The sequence below is a fragment of the Lactuca sativa genome, chromosome 7, assembly GCF_002870075.4.
Source record: "Lactuca sativa cultivar Salinas chromosome 7, Lsat_Salinas_v11, whole genome shotgun sequence".
Lineage (NCBI taxonomy): Eukaryota > Viridiplantae > Streptophyta > Magnoliopsida > Asterales > Asteraceae > Lactuca > Lactuca sativa.
In genome coordinates, this window is record NC_056629.2 from 123,966,176 (window position 1) to 123,989,586 (window position 23,411).

The 23,411-nt window shown below is 41.8% G+C and overlaps 1 protein-coding gene across 2 annotated transcripts; it reads right to left on the reverse strand.

Moving 5' to 3' along the window:
* Positions 1-16,291: 16,291 nt before the first annotated feature.
* On the reverse strand, positions 16,292-21,519 carry LOC111917830 (protein NARROW LEAF 1). Of its 2 annotated transcripts, XM_023913470.3 has the most exons (7): positions 21,293-21,518; positions 21,006-21,191; positions 19,145-19,704; positions 18,934-19,077; positions 17,562-17,802; positions 16,958-17,479; positions 16,292-16,869 (listed from the first exon to the last, which is right to left on the reverse strand). In XM_023913470.3, exons 3-7 carry the CDS (start codon positions 19,676-19,678, stop codon positions 16,457-16,459), a joined length of 1,854 nt encoding a protein of 617 aa, XP_023769238.1. In that variant the 5' UTR covers positions 19,679-19,704; positions 21,006-21,191; positions 21,293-21,518; the 3' UTR covers positions 16,292-16,456. The 2 variants fall into 2 exon arrangements, with proteins under 2 accessions (XP_023769238.1, XP_023769237.1); XM_023913469.3 differs by having other exon boundaries at positions 19,145-19,716; positions 21,006-21,519.
* Between the last annotated feature and the right edge of the window lie 1,892 nt (positions 21,520-23,411).

A 23,411-nucleotide genomic window follows, 5' to 3' on the forward strand; every position in this document is an offset into this window, starting at 1 on the left:
AAGCCTTGATCTCTCAGAATGTCAGTGTACGCGCCCCCATCATGGCCACCATCTCAGTGCGGAAGGCTCCCATCCTCTCATCCAAAATCTCTAGTATTCCCTCCTTGACCGTACCAAAGATCACAAGAGTCTGGTCTAGAATGTTGCGAGTAATCTCAGACGATATAAACTCCCTCATCTGCTCCCCGAGCTGATCGGCTCTTGAACCCCAGCCTGATCCCTCACCTATGCATGATATGTCCACTAGCCTACCTCGTAGCGCCACCATGCTGCAAACATGCCATAACAACCATCAGAATACACATCACTACTAAGGGATCTCATGCACTCACTACAAGTTCTCTGGTCTTATCTCATCCCTTCTTGAATCGAGTATAGATCCTCTGCTTTCAGTAGTATGGGCCCCTACTACCTTCCACATTTATCCGTACTTTCCTTAAGAAATTCCTCGACTACACCAAGTACCTTTCACCGCTACTAACACTGCTCCCAACAACACTCTCATCCTAGGCTTTCCCTAGGGTAACCTCCAACCCGCACCCAATCCTCAGCTACTGAAGTTATCTTTATAATGCCAATTAGCCACTACCTAAATACCATCATATGTGATGAGGCTCAGATAATCCTTCGAGTAAAGGACTCCTCCTTACAACGTTGGACTCAAACAAGATTTGCGCAATAGGGCCAAATCCAGCACTCTGAGATTATTCAACCCTAGTCACATGTGACTTGACGTATTCACCTAATCGCTAATTCCCATCACTCAGAGTCCCACAAAGCACAAAGCAAGTATCATTGAGACAAAAAGGGAAATCTAACCAGGCTATCCCATTACTAGCATGTGATGCTAAGCTCATATAATCAAGCATAACCTAAACAGGCTATCCTACCGCTGTCTAACCGATACTAGCATGCAGTTCACAAACACATATAATAGGCACATAAAGAATCCTCCTAGATCCTTAGCCCTAAATCTAGCATGTTGATCACATAATCATATCATAACAGAAACTTGTATGGGTAACTTGGGAGAACTTACTTGATATTGGCTAATTGCATGCACCACATGTAACACTGTAAATTTCAAAACAATTTTTTGCATTTTATAAAAGCATAATTCATTTAATATTCATAAAAAAACATCAATGTTTGAAACTCAATCCATGACATATAAAAATCCCAAGATCTCATAACATAAAAATCCCGTGTGTGTACTGATCAAGCCGGCGCCTTCCCACGGTCGTCACTAGTACCCGAAACAAATAACACCAAACACTGTAAGCACAAAGCTTAGTGAGTTCCCCAAAATACCATACATAACACATATTAGCCACTCGAGGCTATAACTCTGTGGGTCCGTGGACCCTACTCTGTGAACCCTCTGGTTCTAAGTCTGTGAACCTTCCGGTTCCAACTCTCTAAACATGCACAGCATAAATCACATAGAAATAATGCAGTACAACACATAACATACATATAGCATACAAATACTCTGTCACGTAACTCTGATTACCTACTGAAGGTAAAGTATAGTGAGAAGACTCACCTCGCGTATCTCGATAACTCGCTAATCCCTGAAATCACTCGCGCTCGATCCCCCGAGCTATAGTCCTCCTATAACACAATATATCTCTAATTAACACTTTCACAACTAAGGTTGACTAACCCTATCAAGTCAACACTGGTCAACTCTTGGTCAATGGTCAATGGTCACTTGACCGGACTCGGCGAGTGCACTAGAGCGACTCGGCAAGTCTATACGTGTTCACTAACTCCCTCGGATCCTCTCTTGACACATCGAGTACTTCCCTAACTCGACGAGTTCCACCTGGCATGAATCGCGGGGCCACCACGACTCAACTCGCCGAGTCTCAAGAACAACTCGGCGAGTTCCGGCTTTACTCAGCCCCCCTTTGACTCTCCCTGACTCATTGGCTCATCCCCCAACCCGGCAATTCTACTCGCTGAATAATTTACGTGAATCCCAAACCCTACTCGCCGAGTCTCAAGAACAACTCGGCGAGTTCATGCCATGCACAAACTCTATTGACTTGCTGAGGTCAGATCTATTTCCCCAAACCATAGATCTGGCCTTCCCAAGCATGAATGTCACGTAAAGTTCGAAACTTGATGCTTGTATGACCACAACAAAGCATCAAAAGGAGATTTGGTCCCAAAAATGACAACCTAACTCCAATAACTCCATACTAACCCAAAAAGCTCCAAGGGTTAAGGTCTCTGGACCTCTTTGAGTCCAGATCCAAGGCACAAACTCGAAGAGGGACCATTTGCTACACATAATCACTCTCCAAAGGGGTTAGAAAACCCTAACTCTAAAGATCAACCCTAAAACTGAAGGAGGTTCGAACTATTACCTCAAAATGAAGCCTCTGGACTCTGGATCTGCTTGAATCCCACCTCCTCCTTGCTCTTGTCACCCTCTTCTTGCTAAACAAAGGATACAAAGATCCAAAAGTGACTTCTTCTCTCCCAAATCGATTTAGCTCTCTTAGGGTTCTCTCAAGGGACTGGCAGCCGCAATGGGAGGCTATAAGTGCCCTTAAATAGGCTCCAAACCCGGGGAATTAGGGTTTCATTAAACAGCGTGGACTCGCCGAGTCCACTTTTGGACACGTCGAGTCCAGACGCGAACCCGCGCCCAAAACCGCGATCATACTCGGCGAGTTTGGGCTCCAACTCGCCGAGTCTCCTCACAAATCACCAAAAATACAAGAATAAAATAATACCTGGGAATCCGGGCTGTTACAATTCTCCCCCACTAGAACTAGACTTCGCCTTCGAAGTCTCGCTCTGCAAATAACTTCGGATGCTGCTCACGCTCTGGCTTCCAAGTCATCTCGGACCCCTTCCGATGTTGCCACTGAACCAAAACCAAGGGTACCTCCTTGTTCCTCAAAACCTTGATTTTCCGATCTCTGATTGCCACCGGTCTCTCATCATAATTCAGGCTTGCATCCACCTGAATATCCTTTAATGGAACCATTGCCGACTCATCGGCTATACACTTCCGCAATTGCGCCACGTGGAAGGTGTCGTGAATCTGACCCAACTCTGCTGGCAACTCCAAACGATAGGTTACCCTACCTACCCTCGCGACCACCCGGAATGGACCAATATATCGGGGCCCCAACTTGCCCCTCTTCCTTAATCGAATCACTCCTTTCCAAGGAGAGACCTTCAGGAGCACAAAGTCGCCGACCTGAAACTCAAGCTCGGACCGGCGTCTGTCCGCATAACTCTTCTGACGACTCTGAGCGGTCAAGAACCTCTGTCTGACCTGCTGGATCTGCTCTGTCGTCTGAAGCACGATCTTTGTACTGCCCGTAACACGCTGTCCGACCTCTCCCCAGCAAATAGGGGTGCGACACCTCCTCCCATACAACAGCTCAAAGGGTGGCATACCAATGCTCGAATGATGGTTGTTGTTGTAGGAAAACTCTGCCAAGGGCAAATACGTATCCCAACTCCCCCCGAAATCCAACACACATGCCCGGAGCATGTCCTCGAGCGTTTGAATCGTCCGTTCACTCTATCCGTCTATCTGGGGGTGATATGCGGTACTAAAATGCAGCCTAGTACCCAACTCCTCGTGAAACTTCTTCCAGAATCTGGAAGTGAAACGTACATCCCGGTCTGAAACAATCGAGATCGGCACCCCATGCCGAGATACCACTTCCCTCACGTACATCTCTGCTAACTTCTCCGCGGAGGAACTCTCACTGATAGCAAGGAAGTGGGCGCTCTTTGTCAACCTATCCACAATCACCCAAATTCCATCGACTCCCCTAGCAGTCCTTGGCAATTTGGTGATAAAATCCATGGTAATCTGTTCCCACTTCCATTCGGGAACCTCCAATGGCTGCAACTTACCATGCGGTCTCTGGTCCTCGGCCTTAACCCTACGGCAGGTTAAGCACCTCTCAACAAACCACGCAACATCCCTCTTCATACAGGGCCATCAATACTCCCTCCTCAGGTCTAAATACATCTTAGTGGCCCCAGGATGGATCGAGAATTTCGACCGATAAGCCTCTTCCATCAAAATGGTACGCGTCCCTCCCACAAACGGTACCCATATACGCCCCTGAAATGTCATAAGCCCCCGACCATCGGTAACAGCTCGGTCTCTCTTCTGGTTCTCCGATCTCACGGCCTCAGCCTATGCTCCACGAATGGTGTCCAACACCGGAGCCATCACGGTCAATCGCAAACATACATCTCGCAATGGGGCGTTCTCTGCCCTGCGACTCAGGGCGTCGGCTACCACATTAGTCTTGCCCGGATGGTACAGGATCTCACAATCATAATCCTTGACCACATCCAACCACCTCCTCTGCCGCATATTTAGGTTGGGTTGATCCATCAAATACTTCATGCTCTTATGGTCCGTGTATATCGTACACCGAACCCCATACAGATAGTGACGCCAAATTTTGAGGGCGAACACCACTGCCCCCAACTCTAGATCATGGGTGGGATACCTCGTCTCATGAGGCTTCAACTGCCTCGATGCGTATGCTATCACATGCCCTCTCTGCATCAGCACCGCTCCCAACCCCAAGATCGACGCATCACAGTATACCAAAAAGTCCTCCATCCCCTCCGGGAGGGCTAACACCGGGGCTTCGCATAACCGTTGGCGAAGCGTCTCAAAGGAGGCCTGCTGCTCGGGGCCCCATGAAAAAGTGCACCCTTCCGGGTCAACCTGGTGAGTGGCACTGCGATCCTAGAGAAATCCTTGATAAATCTCCGATAATAACCTGCCAACCCTAAGAAACTCCTGATCTCAGAGGGTGACCTCGGCACCTCCCAACTCATCATTGCCTCAACTTTGGCCCGGTCGACTAATATCCCTTTCTGGTTAACGAGATGCCCTAGGAACTGGACCTCTCGCAACCAAAAATCACACTTGGAGAATTTGGCATAAAGCCTCTCCAATCTCAGAACTCCGAGGATCTCCCTCAAATGCTCCTCATGCTGCTCTCTAGATCTCGAATATACCAAAATGTCATCTATGAATACAATCACCGACCGATCCAACATCGGCCTGCACACTCGGTTCATGAGATCCATGAACATTGTTGGGGCATTGGTGAGCCCGAAAGGCATCACCACAAACTCGTAATGCCCATAACGCGTCCTGAATGCTGTCTTCTGGATGTCCTCATCTCGCACCCTCACCTGATGATATCCAGACCTCAAATCGATCTTGGAGAACCAAGATGCTCCCTGTAACTGATCAAACAAATCGTCAATCCTCGGCAACGGGTAACGGTTCTTGACCGTCAGCTTGTTCAACTCCCGCTAATCAATGCACGTCCGGTGTGAACCATCCTTCTTCTTGACAAAAAGGATAGGCGCTCCCCACGGCGAGCTGCTCGGCTGAATAAACCCCTTTCCCAGCAGCTCCTGAAGCTGCGAGGATAACTCTTGCATCTCTGGAGGTGCAAGGCGATAAGGCACTTTGGTGATAGGCGCGGCCCCCGGAACCAAATTGATACTGAACTCCACTTGCCTCACGGGAGGCACACCCGACAGCTCCTCTGGAAATACATCTGGGAACTCACGCACTATCGGAACCTCCTCAACTGACCTCAGCCTCTCTGAATCAACCCGCGTATCCATCACATACGCCACAAAGCCCTTACAGCCCTGCTGTAGACACTGCCTCACCCTAGCGGCCGAAAAAAACGCTGACCCAGAACGTGTACCCTCGTCGTACACCGTGAGAACTCCCCCACTAGGATCTCGTATGGTCACCAGCTGCCGCTCGCAGTCGATAACCGCACCGAATCTGCTCAACCAGTCCATGCCCACAATGACACAAACATCACCCATAGCAATAGGAACCAAATCAATCGGTAACTCAACACCGAAAATCCCGAATACGCACCCATGGATAACCTCCATGGCATATATCACCCTCTCGTTAGCTATGGAAACTCTTAGAGGCCGACTCAACGCCTCACGACTAACACTGATATGCTGACTAAAAGCCAAAGATACAAAAGACCGACTCGCACCCGAGTCAAATAACACCAAGGTAGGTACAGAATTCACAAGAAAAGTACCTACGCATAACATAATATAAGCATAATATCTCAACATCAAAATAAATACACGAAAGAATACATACCAGCCACGACATCGGGCGCTGCGCGGACCTCCTCCGCGGTCAACTGAAAGGCTCTCCCTCGTGCCCTCGGCGCCTCGGCCTTCATTGGCCGACTCTCGGTAGCTCTGATGGTGGCAGGGGCAGATCCCTGAGGTGCTCCCTGAGCTGGTCCCCGCAACTGCGGACACCCTTCCTTCCGGTGTCCGGTCTGGTTGCAGTGGAAACACACTGCAAACCCCTTGGGTCATTCCTTGGCCATATGCCCCTCCTTGCCACACTTATAGCAAGATCCAGCTCTACAAACTCCATCATGACCCTTGCCGCACTTCCCACAAGTGCGGCCCTTCTGGCTCCTTGATTTGGGATCAGCGGGCTTGGCTCGCTTGGCTTCCGGCTGGGACTGTGTCGGTCGCCGATCCCTCCCCTGAGACTCCGCCTCCTCCCTAGCCTGAGTCTCTAGCTCAATCTCCCTCTTCTGGGCATTTTCCTGACGCTTGGAAAATGTCTGATACGAGGAGTTCGCCACGAACTCCCGAATGTCTCGCCTCAAGATACTCAAATATCGGCTCATACATGCCTGCTCAGTGGACACGTGCTCAGGGCAGAACATCGCCCTCTCGTGGAACATCCTGGTAATTACCGTAACAGACTCAGTACCCTGCTTGAGGGTCAGAAACTCCTGGGCCAAACGCTCCCTCTCCACCTGGGGAACGTACTCATCTCGGAACATGGCAGTGAACCTCTCCCAAGTCACTGTCGCAAGCTCAGCAGGCGTCAAGTGCGCCGTCACAAACTTCCACCAGTCCTTCGCTCCCAAGCGAAGCTAGTTCAGCGCGAATCGAACTCTCAAATGCTCAGGAGATGAGCAAGTGAAGAAACACCCCTCTATGTCTGAAATCCATCTAGTTCAGCGGCCACCGGGTCCTGGGTCCCATCAAACTCCGGCAGATTTGTGTTGCTGAACTCTCGAAACAGCAACGCATCACCACCCTGCGGCCTCGCGGCAGCAATAGCTGCGGTGGCCGCTGCAACAGCAGCCTCAGAAAGAGCAGCATAACGCTCGTCGAAAGTCTCAATCAATGTGGTCTTAATAGACCCGAACATCTCTGGTATCTCTGCCCTGATGGCCGCAGCCACCTCCTCATGGATGATCCGGCGGATCTCCTCATCACTGGCCCCACTGCTCTCAGGCATAAGACGTGTCCTCACCATGATCTACCTCTGAAATACAACATACGATAAATTAGAATCCATTCGAGCATACTCACACTCGACAACTCATCCCTCCTTGATCCTTGGCATTCCAAAGATTCTTACTTGGGCTGTACACCGCCCCGGTGCTTTCAATAGTACGGGCCCAATACTATTGTCTGCACCGTATCAGAATACACCCCAAGTCCTTCTCTTCGGATCCCAAGTTCCAAGTACTCTATTATGCATAATCCACTCTCTAACAGATCTCTCATAAGCTCCTCGCTGCTACCTACTCACTCTCAAGCATCTCCTAGCAGCTCACCTCTCCCTAGGCTAAGGCATCACAAATCAGGCCACTCTAGTCCTAATAGGAGTACCTAGCCTACTCTAACATGAGAATACATCATATCAACATCATAACACATAACATGAGGGTATCTTGGGAAATCGTCGTTCGGGCGCGGACTGCTCGTACACACAACTCTGCTCTGTGTTTTTCCAAAAATCTTTTACCCTTTTTGAAAATACTTCTCAAATCCTCAGTTTGAGTTCAAATACGCCCGAATGTGTACTCGAATCCCTCAAACCAAGGCTCTGATTCCAACTTGTAACACTGTAAATTTCAAAACAATTTTTCGCATTTTCTAAAAGAATAATTCATTTAATATTCATAAAAAACATCATTGTTTGAAACTCAATCCATGACATATAAAAATCCCAATATCTCATAACATAAAAATCCCGTGTGTGTACTGATCAAGCCGGCGCCTTCCCACAGTCGTCACTAGTACCTGAAACAAATAACACCAAACACTGTAAGCACAAAGCTTAGTGAGTTCCCCAAAATACCACACATAGCACATATTAGCCACTCGAGGCTATAACTATGTGGGTCCGTGGACCCTACTCTGTGAACCCTCTGGTTCTAACTCTGTGAACCTTCCGGTTCCAACTCTATAAACATGCACAACATAAATCACATAGAAATAATGCAGTACAACACATAACATACATATAGCATACAAATACTCTGTCACGTAACTCTGATTACCTACTGAAGGTAAAGTATAGTGAGAAGACTCACCTCGCGTATCTCGATAACTCGCTAATCCCTGAAATCACTCGCGCTCGATCCCCCGAGCTATAGTCCTCCTATAACACAATATATCTCTAATTAACACTTTCACAACTAAGGTTGACTAACCCTATCAAGTCAACACTGGTCAACTCTTGGTCAATGGTCAATGGTCACTTGACCGGACTCGGCGAGTGCACTAGAGCGACTCGGCAAGTCTATACGTGTTCACTAACTCCCTCGGATCCTCTCTTGACACGTCGAGTACTTCCCTAACTCGACGAGTTCCACCTGGCATGAATCGCGGGGCCACCACGACTCAACTCGCCGAGTCTCAAGAACAACTCGGCGAGTTCCGGCTTTACTCAGCCCCCCTTTGACTCTCCCTGACTCATTGGGTCATCCCCCAAACCGGCGAGTCTACTCGCTGAATAATTTACGTGAATCCCAAACCCTACTCGCCGAGTCTCAAGAACAACTCGGCGAGTTCATGCCATGCACAAACTCTATTGACCTGCTGAGGTCAGATCTATTTCCCCAAACCATAGATCTGGCCTTCCCAAGCATGAATGTCACGTAAAGTTCGAAACTTGATGCTTGTATGACCACAACAAAGCATCAAAAGGAGATTTGGTCCCAAAAATGACAACCTAACTCCAATAACTCCATACTAACCCAAAAAGCTCCAATGGTTAAGGTCTCTAGACCTCTTTGAGTCCAGATCCAAGGCACAAACTCGAAGAGGGACCATTTGCTTCACATAATCACTCTCCAAAGGGGTTAGAAAACCCTAACTCTAAAGATCAACCCTAAAACTGAAGGAGGTTCGAACTATTACCTCAAAATGAAGCCTCTGGACTCTGGATCTGCTTGAATCCCACCTCCTCCTTGCTCTTGTCACCCTCTTCTTGCTAAACAAAGGATACAAAGATCCAAAAGTGACTTCTTCTCTCCCAAATCGATTTAGCTCTCTTAGGGTTCTCTCAAGGGACTGGCAGCCGCAATGGGAGGCTATAAGTGCCTTTAAATAGGCTCCAAACCCGGGGAATTAGGGTTTCATTAAACAGCGTGGACTCGCCGAGTCCACTTTTGGACTCACCGAGTCCAGACGCGAACCTGCGCCCAAAACCGCGATCATACTCGGCGAGTTTGGGCTCCAACTCGCCGAGTCTCCTCAAAAATCACCAAAAATACAAGAATAAAATAATACCTGGGAATCCGGGCTGTTACACCACACCCTTTTTCTCTTTTGAACTCTTTTCATTTTCTCAGAACGCGTTTTTATAAAAATGATTTTATTTTGAAATTTTTCATACCATGCCCTCAGTTTGAGTTCAGTCACACCCGAGGGTATGCCCCAATCCTTCAAACCAAGGCTCTGATACTAACTTGTAACGACCCAAAAATCATGACCAAAAATTTCATTTTTAATTGAATAACAAAACCACAAGTGTCAACCATTCATTCAAAACATATCACCACAGAGTATCAAGTATAAAACATTATTTTATTTTATCATAGTAAACATCCCAGGCTAAAACTTCTTTGGTGTGTGTGTGTGTCATGCGATCACCTCGAGCTTTTCCCTCTGCTACCGGAAGTACCTGAAACCAAAACTGAAAACCGTAAGCACGAAACTTAGTGAGTTCCCCAATCTACCACATACCACCCACATAACCACATATTGGGCCCCTGCCTGCTGCATCGGGACGTGCTCGGCATCGGAGTAGCTCCGGCATCGGGCCCCGCCTGACATCAGGCCCCGCCTGGCATCGAGCCCCGCTCAGTATACAAATCTATTTCTCTTAGGCCCCGCTTGTCTCTAGGCCTCGCCCGCTAAATATATACAAAATATAACATAACACATAACATGTAAGCTAAACACACTCTACCATATTCCTGTACTAAGGCCTCGCCTATCTTGGGCCCCGCCCCTGTCCTGCTACTGGTGAATCATGGAACCCCATCCATGATCCTGCTAATAGTGAGATACGGGCCCTCGCCCACACTCATCTCTCTCCTATCTCGGGCCTCGCCCTTGCTCTGTTACTAATGAGATACGAAACCCCATCCATACTCTGCTAGTGGTGAGATACAGGACCTCGTCCACACTCACCTCCCTACTAAGCACATACGAGTATCACACAGACAACAAGTATAAGCTATCATACAAGCATTCCTCGGGCACCCACCCGGCATAGGACCTTGATCCGGAATCACATACTAGCATACAGTGCCTAGGGCTAACCCATGGGTCTTCCTACTCATAAACTACATGGGCCGGCATTGTGGTCGTAGACCCATTCACACAGTGAGGAAATTCACCTTGCACTGCTGAAATCTTGCTTATATCCCTCTGGCTACTATCTGCCAAATCCCGAACTGCTGCTCCTTCGGCTCCGCGAGCTACCAACACCAAATATTACTTAGTCCAATTCACTAATCCATCTTAAGGTAAAATGACCATTCTACCCCTAGTCCAACTTGGTCCATATCTAATGCCCAAAACTAAGGCCCAATACTATGTAAGCTTCCTAAGCCCACTAGTAGCCCACTAATGGCCCAATTTGCTACATTAGGACCAATCCCTTAATGGGCCTTACCCTAAGCCCAAAATATAGTCCCGGGCCCATATCATCTGACTTCTTCTAGCCCACTAAGGCCCAAGGTCCAAAGCATGGCCCAAACTGAGGCCCAATAACTCGAAGCCTAAACTGCCAGAGTACATGGGGCGTACACTCACGTACGCTAAGCGTACTAAGCAAATGGTGTGTACGCTGGGCGTACCCAGCTAAACACACACGTGCACTTCATGCATGCAAGGGACTGCCTTGCCAACTTTTCCATTAAGGGGCCATAAATGTTAACAATTTCAAAATGCTATAACTCCTTCATCCTAAGTCCGTTTCCGACGAACTTTATATCCACAAAAAGGTGGCGAGAAGCCCTACGCTTCTAGTGACACAACCTGGCCCAAAACTTCTCGAATAAAACTCAGAACCCATGAAAGACCAAAACGCCCCTAGCCTTGGCCTCTGAAATCCATAAATGAAAACTCTCAGAACAAGGTGTTACACTGCTATCACAACTACAAGGCCAATTGCTAAAGGCATTGTAATTGGGTCAACTGGTGAAGGGAGTTCTTCGAAACCCAAGCAAACTACAACAAATTAAGATAGAGGAAAAGGGTTGTAGTTGAGAAGTCAAAGGAAGAAAGAAAGGTTGAGATAGATGTAGAGATAGAGAAGCAACGTCAAATTCAGAGTATTTTGAGGCTTCAACAAAATGATCCTTCTACTTTGAACAAAGGAGATCCAAGAAACCTGCATAGTTATGAAAATATCAAAGAGAGAGTTGCTTACAATGAAATGTATGAGTTCGAGAAGAAGCCCAGGAAAAGTTATGCTATCGAGAATTCTGACATGAATCAACTCAATTTTCCTGTCAATGAAATGATGTTTCTCATAGCCCAGTACAAGATTGTTGATCAATTCAAGGATAAAGATGATTTTCTCCATATGAAGCAAAGATTTCATGTTGTGTTGGGAAAGGATCAAGAAGAGGTTCGGTCTCTTATGAAGATAGTTCGAGTGCTGAGTATAACAAAGGATGTGTTGTTCGAGAACATGCTACAAAATTTTTGATACCATGTTGTGAGGGAAAACAATGTTGCTTTTGACTTCTCAATTGATGATTTTCCTCTGATGAACTTGAATGATCTGATTCAAGTTGCAACTATTCTCAAAGACATGGATGCTTCGAAACTTTAGGGAATAAGTAAAGAAATGCTACATCTGGGATTGGGCCATATCAAGCTTTTCATAGACAATTACTATGATTGTCTAGCATTGACTGATGTTGAGTTAGCATTGTCAATGGGAAAAGAAATCATAGTTCCTCAATCAGTGTTGATGAGTCAAGCTGATTTGAAGAGGTATGTTAATGGAGAATATGTTTGAAGCCTTTTGGAATTGTTTTCGTGGGAAAGAGCAAGAAGGGAAAACAAACGAAGTTCTTATTTCAGTCAAGTGATGTCGAGAGATACACAACTACTCAATATACAAACTTGATTGTGCATATGAACAGTTGTAAGAAGAACAATGAAGGGGACAAAGCTTAATTGAAGAAGGTCATGAACTAGTATGCGGAGATTCGAAGAACATTAGATATGGTTGCTCAAGTTTTGATAACCTGATTTCGTCACTGCTTACAAAGGGGGAGATTGTAGGAGTCAAAGTTTATTGTAAGGTGTCAAAAGTTCTGTAATGTTCGTGATGTAATGTTATTTACAAAGGCATTGTTGTTTCAAAACTGTGTTGCCTAGACCTTAGTATTTTTTGTATGCTTTCTTTTCTCCTATAAACAGGGGAAGGTATGGTAGATAGAGAAGAACTTTTGTTATCGTGTCTGTCTAATTCTCATTGTATCAAGGAAGCATAATACAAGCTGAAACAAGATTATATTTACTCTGAGTGCTCTTAATTTTGTTTGCTTTTCTGGTCTCATTTCCTAACTCAATTAAATCACAACTACAATACCAAATGGTGCCTAGACGATTGAACTTGATAGCAAACTACAACCAACAAGAACACAAAGAATAAAGATAACTCCAAAATTGGATTCTTTATTAATAATTGAAATATTGTCTAACAAACAATGAAAACAAGATACTTACAAGGATGAGAAGATAAGCCTTATTCCTTAACCCTATGAGATCATAATTGATTAGGAAAAATCCTCAATCAATTATCTAAATCAAAACTCGAAAAAACAAAAGTTTCCACAAATAAAAAAAATACAAAAATGAATTTTGAGGCCCTAAACAATCATGAATGACTGAAAAAACACCACAAAACATGGAAAAACAATGAGTTGTCTTAATCAATCCATTTTACATGTCATGTGAGAATTTTGTCCAATTCCGAGTTGTTGGATCACTTAGATAGATTTGGCGTTGATTTTGTCATACTTCCATTCCTACTAGTGCTAACATCATCAAGCCAAGCATCAACATTTCTACCACCTACATCACTACCACTTTGGCAAAGGCCTGTAGTCAAGTGTATAATTTAAAGTTGTAACATTTGGGTATTGGACACAATATAATATGTAAGCTTATAATTCATGAAATTGTTTTTATTGAATTTGTTCGATCTCAACAGAATTTAGTTGATCATTTGACGAAGGGGTTAGTTAAGGACTTGGTAAGAAGGTAAATGATAGAATGGGCTTAAGACATATTTTATATCTCTATGGTTAAGATACCCAATTATCTTCTAATACAATATTATAAACTAAATTCAATATGGAAAGCTTAGGTATGGAGATTCAAGCATGTTTGTTTACACCATCCCAATGTATGAGCTTAGACCTGTAGACCTAAGGTAGGTTGAAGTTATTTCTTAATAGTTCTTTTGAAAAAGTGCATGTACAAATGTATGATTTAGAAGAGCTAGAGTGTGAAGTTTTTCCGCTTCATGAAACTTGAGTTAGGCTTTTATGCACTCATTAATGGATAGGACTAGAGTTGACAATGGATCGAATTGGGTTGGGTTCGGGTTCAACCTATTTATTAACTGGGTTGAAGATTTCAACCCAACCGAACCTTCTTATTTAGATGGGTAGATATTTCCAACACAGCCCAACCTTTTAGATAAATGGGATGTCACCGGGTTTACCCGTTTATGTAATTCTCAACACAATCTATTAAATAAATGGGTTAAAACCTGAGTTAACCCATTTAAATTAAAAAAAGTAAATAAATTAGCTAAATATTACAACATTTAAATTAGTTCAAAACTTAAAGAAACTTTCAGAGTATAATAAAAACAATAAAAACACAATCTTAATTCACAAATACAAAGAAATTGTTCAAATAACATTAAAAATATAAATTTTGAAATGATTTTAAAGAGTGACTAGTGTAGTCACCACAAAGAAAAAAGATAGGAATTAGGATTGCATTTTTTAAAAACATAAATAATAATATAATATTGTAATTTATAAATTAATACTTAGATTAATATATTGTAATATTTAAATAATTAATAAATTAAATATATATTAAATTTTGAATGGGTAGGTGGGTTGAAAACGAGTTGACAATATTTAACCCACCCAACGTATTTAATTAAATGAGTTAGGCAAGTTGACTCATTTATCCTAAATGGGTTGAAAATCTCAACCTTAACCTACTATATTTAGGTTGGGTTCGGGTTAGGTTGATGGGTTAGGTCAATTTTTACCAGCTCTAGATAGGACACGTGGCTTGTAATATTGTCAAGTATAAAACATTAGAATGTGTAAAACTTATGTGTATAATATCTTCGGTTACTCAAATGATTTAATGATTTTAATCCTTAGAACACCTAGATTCTTGAATATTTGAAATGTGTATTATACTAATATGAAAATTCAATTTTCAAGACATTTTCATGTATGCATGAGTTTGAATTTACGTTTACTATTTCGTTAAATAAGGATTACACTAAAATATAAGGAGGAATGTTGGTGGTTTTCGTATAGCCAAGATTCTATTTGAGACAAGAAGAATACCTTTTGGTTATATTCTGTGGCAGAAGGTGCGAGGTGCACACTTAGATAAGTTAAATGGATTCGGAAATACAAATGTCCAAGGGAACCGTCCCTGGTGGGGTTCCAAGGGGCGATGCCCCTAACAGGGTTCTAGGGGCAACGCGGCAATGCTCCCGACGGGGTCCACAGGGTGCATATATAGGGAATATATATGTAGCAAAATATAGAATATAGAAAATTCGTTGCTTCTTCTTTCTGCATATTTGTCTCATCAGAACACAAAATTGCAACGTATTTCTACATTTCAAAATTTAGAATAGGCTTGTATTCCAAAACGATTTGCTTTTGAATTATCTCAAATCGAATTTCATGATACACAAATATAAGATCGAAATCATAATTTTAAAGTGTTTTCATACATGATCTTTGAGTTACCCAAGTGTTATTATTGATAATTGAAACACAAATCTAACATTAGAATCCATTTTATAGGTTAATAAGAAATAAAATAATAAAGAGTTGAATGGTCGTGTGAAAAATTGTTAAGGTTAATACATATTGTCGACATCCATTGCTAAGGTTAATACGTATGTATAGGAAGGTGGGGCGTTTGAGAATCCATTACAATGGGAGAGATAAAAATGAAAATACAATGAATGGTGTGAATTTTTTTTGTGAAATGTTAATAGGTATTAACAGGAAGTAAATGGTTTATAATAATTCAAATTTTCCATTCTAACTGTTAAAAAAGAAAATGGAAGAGATAATGTTGTGTGGTTCCACCCACTGCACGACGCCATGGGACTCTTGAGCGCAGGCAACGCTCTACGCGACAAAGTGTTCCTAACTCCCTACTCCACTTCAAACAACCTTACGTTGTGGTCCTCATATATCATATAGCCTTAGGCCAAAGGGAGCGCGCTATCACTTCATTTTTTCACTGCCAACTCTTTGCCATGTGATTTTCCCCTTACTCTCTCGTCACCTAGAGGCGCACATAGAAAATTCTCAAGGTGTTTGGTGCAACCCCTCAAATTTTAAACCACATTGTAACTTTTTTCGGAAATTTTCTAACATAATGTAAATTTCCCGATGTGCACCATTGTGATTTGATTTTGCGTCTCCACAACTGCCCTCACCCCCTCGCTACTAGGAAATGATCACATACCACTCTCCTCATAGTATGCAAGAATATGATATTGTGTTGTACAATAATATAAAACATGAAAAAAAAAACAAAAAAACATGAATCAATTGGTGGGGAGAGGATGTTGGTTCACCATACACCATTTGGTGTGGTGTCCCGGACATCTCACCTGCCCCTTCAGCCCACCGCATGGCACCTTATGATCTTATGTAAACCCTTTGTATAAACCATTTTATAACATTAACATAATTAGAAGCTCAAATTAGGATTAGTTAGCATACCAGATTACCACAAAATAAAAGTCAACTTTGACCCACCATAACCATAACCATAACCAGACACTTGGTTTATTTACCATTTAAACACTGGTTTACTTAGCTTCATCCAAAGGGTCAGAGCGCCTTCTCTTTGGGTCATTATCCCCCAAATGAAGCGAAAACCCTAAATCCTCCTCATCCGTCCCGCTTTTCAACGCACTCAGATTCTCAGACTCAGCCCTACACCGCCTCTCATTTCTATGCAGCGGCGACTGCCCATTGAAACTCGGAATAAACTGATGCTCCTCAATACTTGGCCCCACCTCCAAATTGCTTGCATTTTCCGCCGGAGACAAATTCATATCCGGACCACCACCACCACCCTCTTCCAAAGGAATATGCTGTTGGATATGAAGCCCTAATGGCTCCGCTTTATCTTTAGGAAGCACTATTTCCGGCGGTGAAGATTCCCCACCGCTTGACCCCATCACCGTTGCTGAAGCCGCCCTTTGCTCTTGCACCGCCGCTGTCCAATTCAAAAAAAAATCAACACAAAAATGAAAAATCTCGATACTAAAAGCAAAATTAGACTCAAAAGAAACGAATTATACAACCTTTTAGGGCTTCTCCGGTTGTTATTAGATCAAGTTCAAGGAGATTAAGTAGGCGGCCAAGGTCAACGCCGCTTGTCCAATTTTCCGGTGGCTGACCGACTTTAAGTTTCAATCTACCCCTATTCGCTGTCCCACCCCATATGATCCCAATAGGCCTTGCTTTTGGTTTCTCTTCGTTCTCATTGTCATTCTCCTCAGCTTTTAAGACAATCAGACTTCCACTATCGCCTTCAAGGTCAAACGTTTGCTGGTTTTCTCCAACAACAAGAAAATCAGTAAAGAAACAAATACCCTTTTCGTCGTTATATTCAAGGGCATAAGCCAAGATTGTTCCTTTAGTCAACCCTGAACTCCTCCCAACTTTCATCACTTTTTTACCAATAAGACTATTGATAGGAGATTGCAAATCAACGATTTTCACATCTCCAATCTCCCCAACGTCTTTTACACATGTTGTTACAGTCGACATGTCAAAATCATCGCTGAAAGGGATGAACGCCCCATCAGCTCTCACGAAGGTCTCTGCATTTGGACAACAAGTAACCATGAGTTAAGTAACCAGGGTTAACGGTAACAATAATGTTGGTAGAGCTATAGGGCTAACCTGGGTTAATTCCAGCAAAGATACCATACCAAAGATCATCTGTGATAAATGAAGTAGCTCTTTCGACTGCACCAAGATATATCCCAGGTCCAAGTGTAGGTGGTAAAGGATGAAACATTTTCTGATTTGGGTAATCTAGATTAACTGCCACGTGGCGGTTTGTGAGAAAACCAACTTGTCTGCTCCCTGTTTGGCTTCTCACAATAGCTCCCAATGTGCCATATGTTTCTTGACTTGCTACCTAACATACCCAATATACCATACCCAAAATCAAATGTGACATCACTTTGTGCATTTATTATGTTCAACTTCAACATAACGATTAATATTAATAAGGAATTATAACTGAATATTAATATTAATTTGTTTACACGATTGATAAATAACCCATCATTTTCACATCAACTTCACCGACATCCAACTATTCAATCCACTGTGTCCGCATCGGGTCCCACCAGATTTTTTAGTACATCTATTAGCATGTTGCTTAAAATATACTTTTACCATTGTTTTGTATTTAAATTAGCAACTTTTTTAACATACGGACACAGTAGGACACAAAACTGGATGATATATAAACAAATTAATTAATTAATTATACTATATGGTTTCAGATAAAAACAACGTGATTATATTATTATATATCAATAACCAATTATTTTATGAGTATATTTGCCAGGTTGCTCTAGATATATTGTTGGCCCCTAAATTATTTTTTATATGTCGATCCGCCATAAGCAAGAAACACACTCACACATATACCCACCCACACCCCCACAAACCCACATCCACACACACACAAACCCACACCCCACACCTACCCCCAACCTCACAGACACACACACACCCACACACACACAAACCCACACCCACCCCCACCCCCACAGACACACACACAAACCTACACCTACCCCCACAAACACACACTCGCACCCTCACCCACCCAACACCACCACGACAATCACCGACCTACCATCACCACCACCACCACCACTAACCCGTCACCACTGCTGTCGCCGCCATCACCACCACTGACAAAATTTCCGCCGCCACCACTATCGCCTGTCATCACCACCACCGCCGCCAACCCGCTACCGTCACCGTCCCCACCCATACCCTACCACCGCTACCGTTTTCTAAAAATGAAAACCGGTAGAAAAATTCACATCTAAACACGTTTTCTAATTTTCTAAAACTGAAAATGAAAAATGAATAAGTTTAACTCAAGGCGTTTTCTAAATTTTTCAATGAAAAATGAAAACGGAAAATGAAAATTGTTTTTCCGTAACTAAACGCAACCTTAGGTAACAAAAAATTCCAGAACAGAAGGATACAGGATTTCAACCAGAACCCTAGTTTTGATATATAATACCTGAGAACCAGAACCAATACATGAGCCACTTCCACGAAGATCATCCACAATATCAGTGTACAATTGTTCCTTGGTTGTTGGTTCAGGTGCACCAAAGTAAGAAAACTCCACAACATCCACATCACACCACACACTCCCTGGTCCCTGTAAAATAACAAAGAATATAAAATATGAAGAATGATAGGGAAGAAAAGAAAGTGTGATTTCTGACCTCAAGAATAGTGGGTAGACACTGAATGGGGCTTAGCCATTGCTTATGAACTTTTCGGGAAACAAAGACTAAGATTGCAGGGATGTCAGTCAAGACACCCCTACGAATCCTAAACCCAATTGCAGTTCCAAGACTATAACAACGCAAGATCTTACTGTGAGATGCACGAATAGTCATTAACTCAAGCAAAGTGGTTGCTTGGTGTCCTTTCGGCAACCTGCCAATAGATTCAGGCAAAACTCCCTTTTGTAAGTTTACAAAATAGTTTGTTCTCTCTTCAGCAGCATCACTTAGTCGGCTAGAGGTAGGCCACGAAAAGTAAGCAGCGTTGCTCTCTGAGTGCTGTCCACCTGATGCGTAGGGTTGAAGACTTGGTTGTTGTTGGTGTGGGTTTGGAAATGAAGGGGGATTCGTGTGGGAGTGGCTGTAACAAGTTTTCTCCAAATCCAAAGCTGATTCCTCTGATGGTGTTGAACCAGATGAACGTACTCTCATATTCATATTCATGTTCATGTTCATTCCTGCTGGATCCATATCAACTTGCTTCTTAACCTATTACCCTGTAATTGTAACTGTTACACTGAAACACCTTAAAGGGAAGATTATGTAGAAAATCCAAAACTTTAACTTGTATCAACACCTCATCATAACTCTAGTTAAATTGTTCACCTATTAATCATGTCATGTAACTTGTAAGTAAATGCAGTGTGACTATATACATGTAAAACATTGTGAGAATTCCCTCACTGCTCAAGGTTAATAAAAATCCAAGTGAAGCTTAACGGCATAAATTTTACGAAATAATCAAAGGGTTTGTTTGGCAACCTCTTAATGAAAACATGTTGTTTGGTCAGACCTCTGAATGTTTGTGTTTAAATTGAATGATAAAAAATGCACATTTTACTCTTCACTTTAGAATTGCACAACATCAAATCAAATGAGTATTTGAAGAACTCCCAACTCACATTACCATAATTGCAGCATGTTGACTTTTAAGACCAAATATACAACTTTACTGTGTAGTATTTAACTCATTCACAACGATAACATGTCGATGCATTCAAGAACGATGACCCAAACTGGGATATACATTATATGTAATGATTACAGGCTTACAGCAAAGGGAATATCTTGATAAATTTAAATCAGTGAGTGTTATTTAGACCTATCAACAATTCAATATCTAAATCAATGGACCACGTATCATCCTACTGCCTTTAGAACCCTAAAAATGATAATAGATATAACTGAAGCTGAAAGCAATTTTGCATAATGATTCCACTCTTTTCTAGAAGCGGATGCTCTGTTTTATCACTTAACTACTCAAAAAAAGTTTTCAAATTCAAGAGCAAAACTGAATTAAAGCTCTGTGAAATTGAATTGCAAACAAACTGAAGCATAAGAATGCATCAGTCTCTAACTAAAAATTAGAGAAATTAAGACTCTGCATTACAAATGCTTCCATACACTGCATAAAGATAAATCAATGGACAAAGATGAATTTTAAACCATAACTTGACGACAGCTATGTGATGTTTTATTAAAAGCTTCAATTACAAGTAATGTACTTCAGATTAAACTCCAGTGTCAAACAAGAAACAGTAAAAAAAGAAAATTGAAATGCATAAAAAAAATATAACACAAAATATTAAGAAACAAACAAAATCGAAGAAATCCCAGTAATATGCAACTCAAAAAAACAAACAAAACATTAAAAAAAAACTCAAACTTACCCCAAAAAATTGGGTTTTTTTGTTGAAAGATAAAGATGGTTCGAATGATATTAAAAAAAATCGAAGAAATCCCAGTAATATGCAACTCAAAAATTAAAAAATTAAGAACCCTAACCTAAAACTCTTACCAAAGGAGTTCAGCAGGATGCCGGCGACGGGAAGGAAGAAAAGGACGTTGGCAAGGAGAAAGAAGGTCTGACGCCGGCGAGGGTGGAGGAAGCAGTGGCGACGGCGGCGAGGAGAAGGAAGACCGACCGCAGCGACGGGAGGGGAGCCAGTGGTGACTTTGACCAGAGTATCTGAAGAGCTTGTATCTTCGTGGCAAATAAAGCAATTAACAGGCAAAATTCCAGGAAACATGCGAAGATCGAGCAAGAACAAACTCGGTAATCAAGTAAAAAACAAAAGAACTCACTAATTGGGAAAGAGATTCTGAGTGGTCTTTTAGTTGAATCTTTCTTAATACATTTTAGCAAGGTCATCGGCCAGTTGTCGAATTTCTATTGAAATACAGAAAAAAGTTGTATTAATTGTATAAAGATGAAAGTTTAACACCTGCGCGACTGGGCCTGGCTTTTCAGTTTTGAATATTGAATTTGAATCGGGAGATGAATGTCTTGGGCATTGGGCCAAGTTAACTCATCCACCAAAGACAACTGGCAGTGGCAGTGTCACTAACATCATGTATAAATGACTTTTGTCAGTCTTTAAATTCATTCATGTCACCCGAAAAAATCTACACCTATTGTTATTCCACTGTTATCAATAATAATAATGGTTTAATTTTATTATAATAACAGTAAATGGTATATAAATTATAACAGGTTATCAATGATAATAATGGTTTAATTATTATCTATGTTTCATACCATCTTCCTTATATATTCACTACTAAGTTATTAGGATGGGGGAGTGGTCACTACTAACCACCGAAAAAATGGTGTCACCTCTACACCATGTCAATTTTACTACCAAACTACTAAAGATAGAAAATTGTTATCATTAACACTATTCTTTTTTTTCCTAACATTTTAAATAAAAAACATCATTTATAACATAAATAAATATTTTTTTTGTAACATTATATTAAATAAAAAACATAATTTATAACATAAATAAATTTTTTTATTTTTTTATTTTTTGTTACATTATATTAAATAAAAAAAAAAACATAATTTATAATATAAATAAATTTTTTGAAAAAAAACAAACCAAATTTCATTAATTAAAAATATAGAAATTTAAAACCTAAATTACTAAAATAAACATAAAACATTACAAATAAAACATTACACTACTTAATTAAAAAAACATAAAAACTTAAAACACAAAAACCATAGACAAATATTACTCGTCGTCGTCACCATCCTCATCGCCCTCATCCGCCTCGTTGTCAACGTCTGCATCCTTATCGCCCTCATCCTCTTCGTCTTCATTGTCATTTCCCCCTTGAAGTTGCCTTCCCCATATGTGCTCGGTCAAATCATGACGTAGATTGTGATGTGTTTCACGATTTTGTATTTTCAAAACTCTAGAGAAGTATGTCGGGTTGCCTACTTGTATTACTGCAGGTGGATTAAGTATATCGTTCCCTGTGTATGAACAAATAGCTCTGCCCTCTTCTTCTATTATCATGTTATGTAAAATGAAACAAGCAGTTAACACCATCGTCAGTTTTGCCCTATCCTATGTTTGTGCTAGATGTTTGATTATGTGTCACTTTTGTTTTAGGACTCCAAACGCTCATTCCACATCCTTCCGTGCAGACTCCTATGCTAACTTGAACAATTTTCTTTTTTCATCGGTTGGAAATGAATATGATTTGACAAAAGTAGTATACTCTGGATATATCCCATCAGCTAGATAATACCCATACTTGTATTCATTTCCATTCAAAACGTATGACATGTCTGATACTTTACCCTGCAAAATATTGTTAAATAACGGAGACGCTTGAAGCACATTCAGGTCATTGTTGAACTCCGCCATAACAAAGAATGCATGACAAAACCATAAATCTTGTGCAACAACCGCCTCTAATATAACAGTTGGGACCCCATGATCACCTCTTGTGAATTGACCACGCCGCATGTCACAACTATGAATTTTGGTGCCTTGTAACTACAACACTTATAACAACTATGAATCAATAACATGAAAGCATGCACGATACTCATTCTATAACAACAAAACTCCATCAAATACTACATTCTAGCCCTACAAGTGGTCAACAAAGAATTGGAAACCTTTGAAATTCCAATTTGAGTTCACTTTGAAGTAGGACTTCCTTATTGGACCTAATGGACCAATGAGCTTCCAATTTAACTATCTTGAACCTAGAACTCTCAAATGGGCCCTAATTGGACCCATATACATGAAACTTAACATTTTTGGGCCTTATGAACCCAAAATAAACTAGATTAACTTTAATGAGCCTTATTGGATCAAAACAAATTTATATTAGCCCTAATAGGTCATAAAAATCATTCTTTGATTTTTATTGGGTCAAAAATCACCTAACTTAACCATAAGAT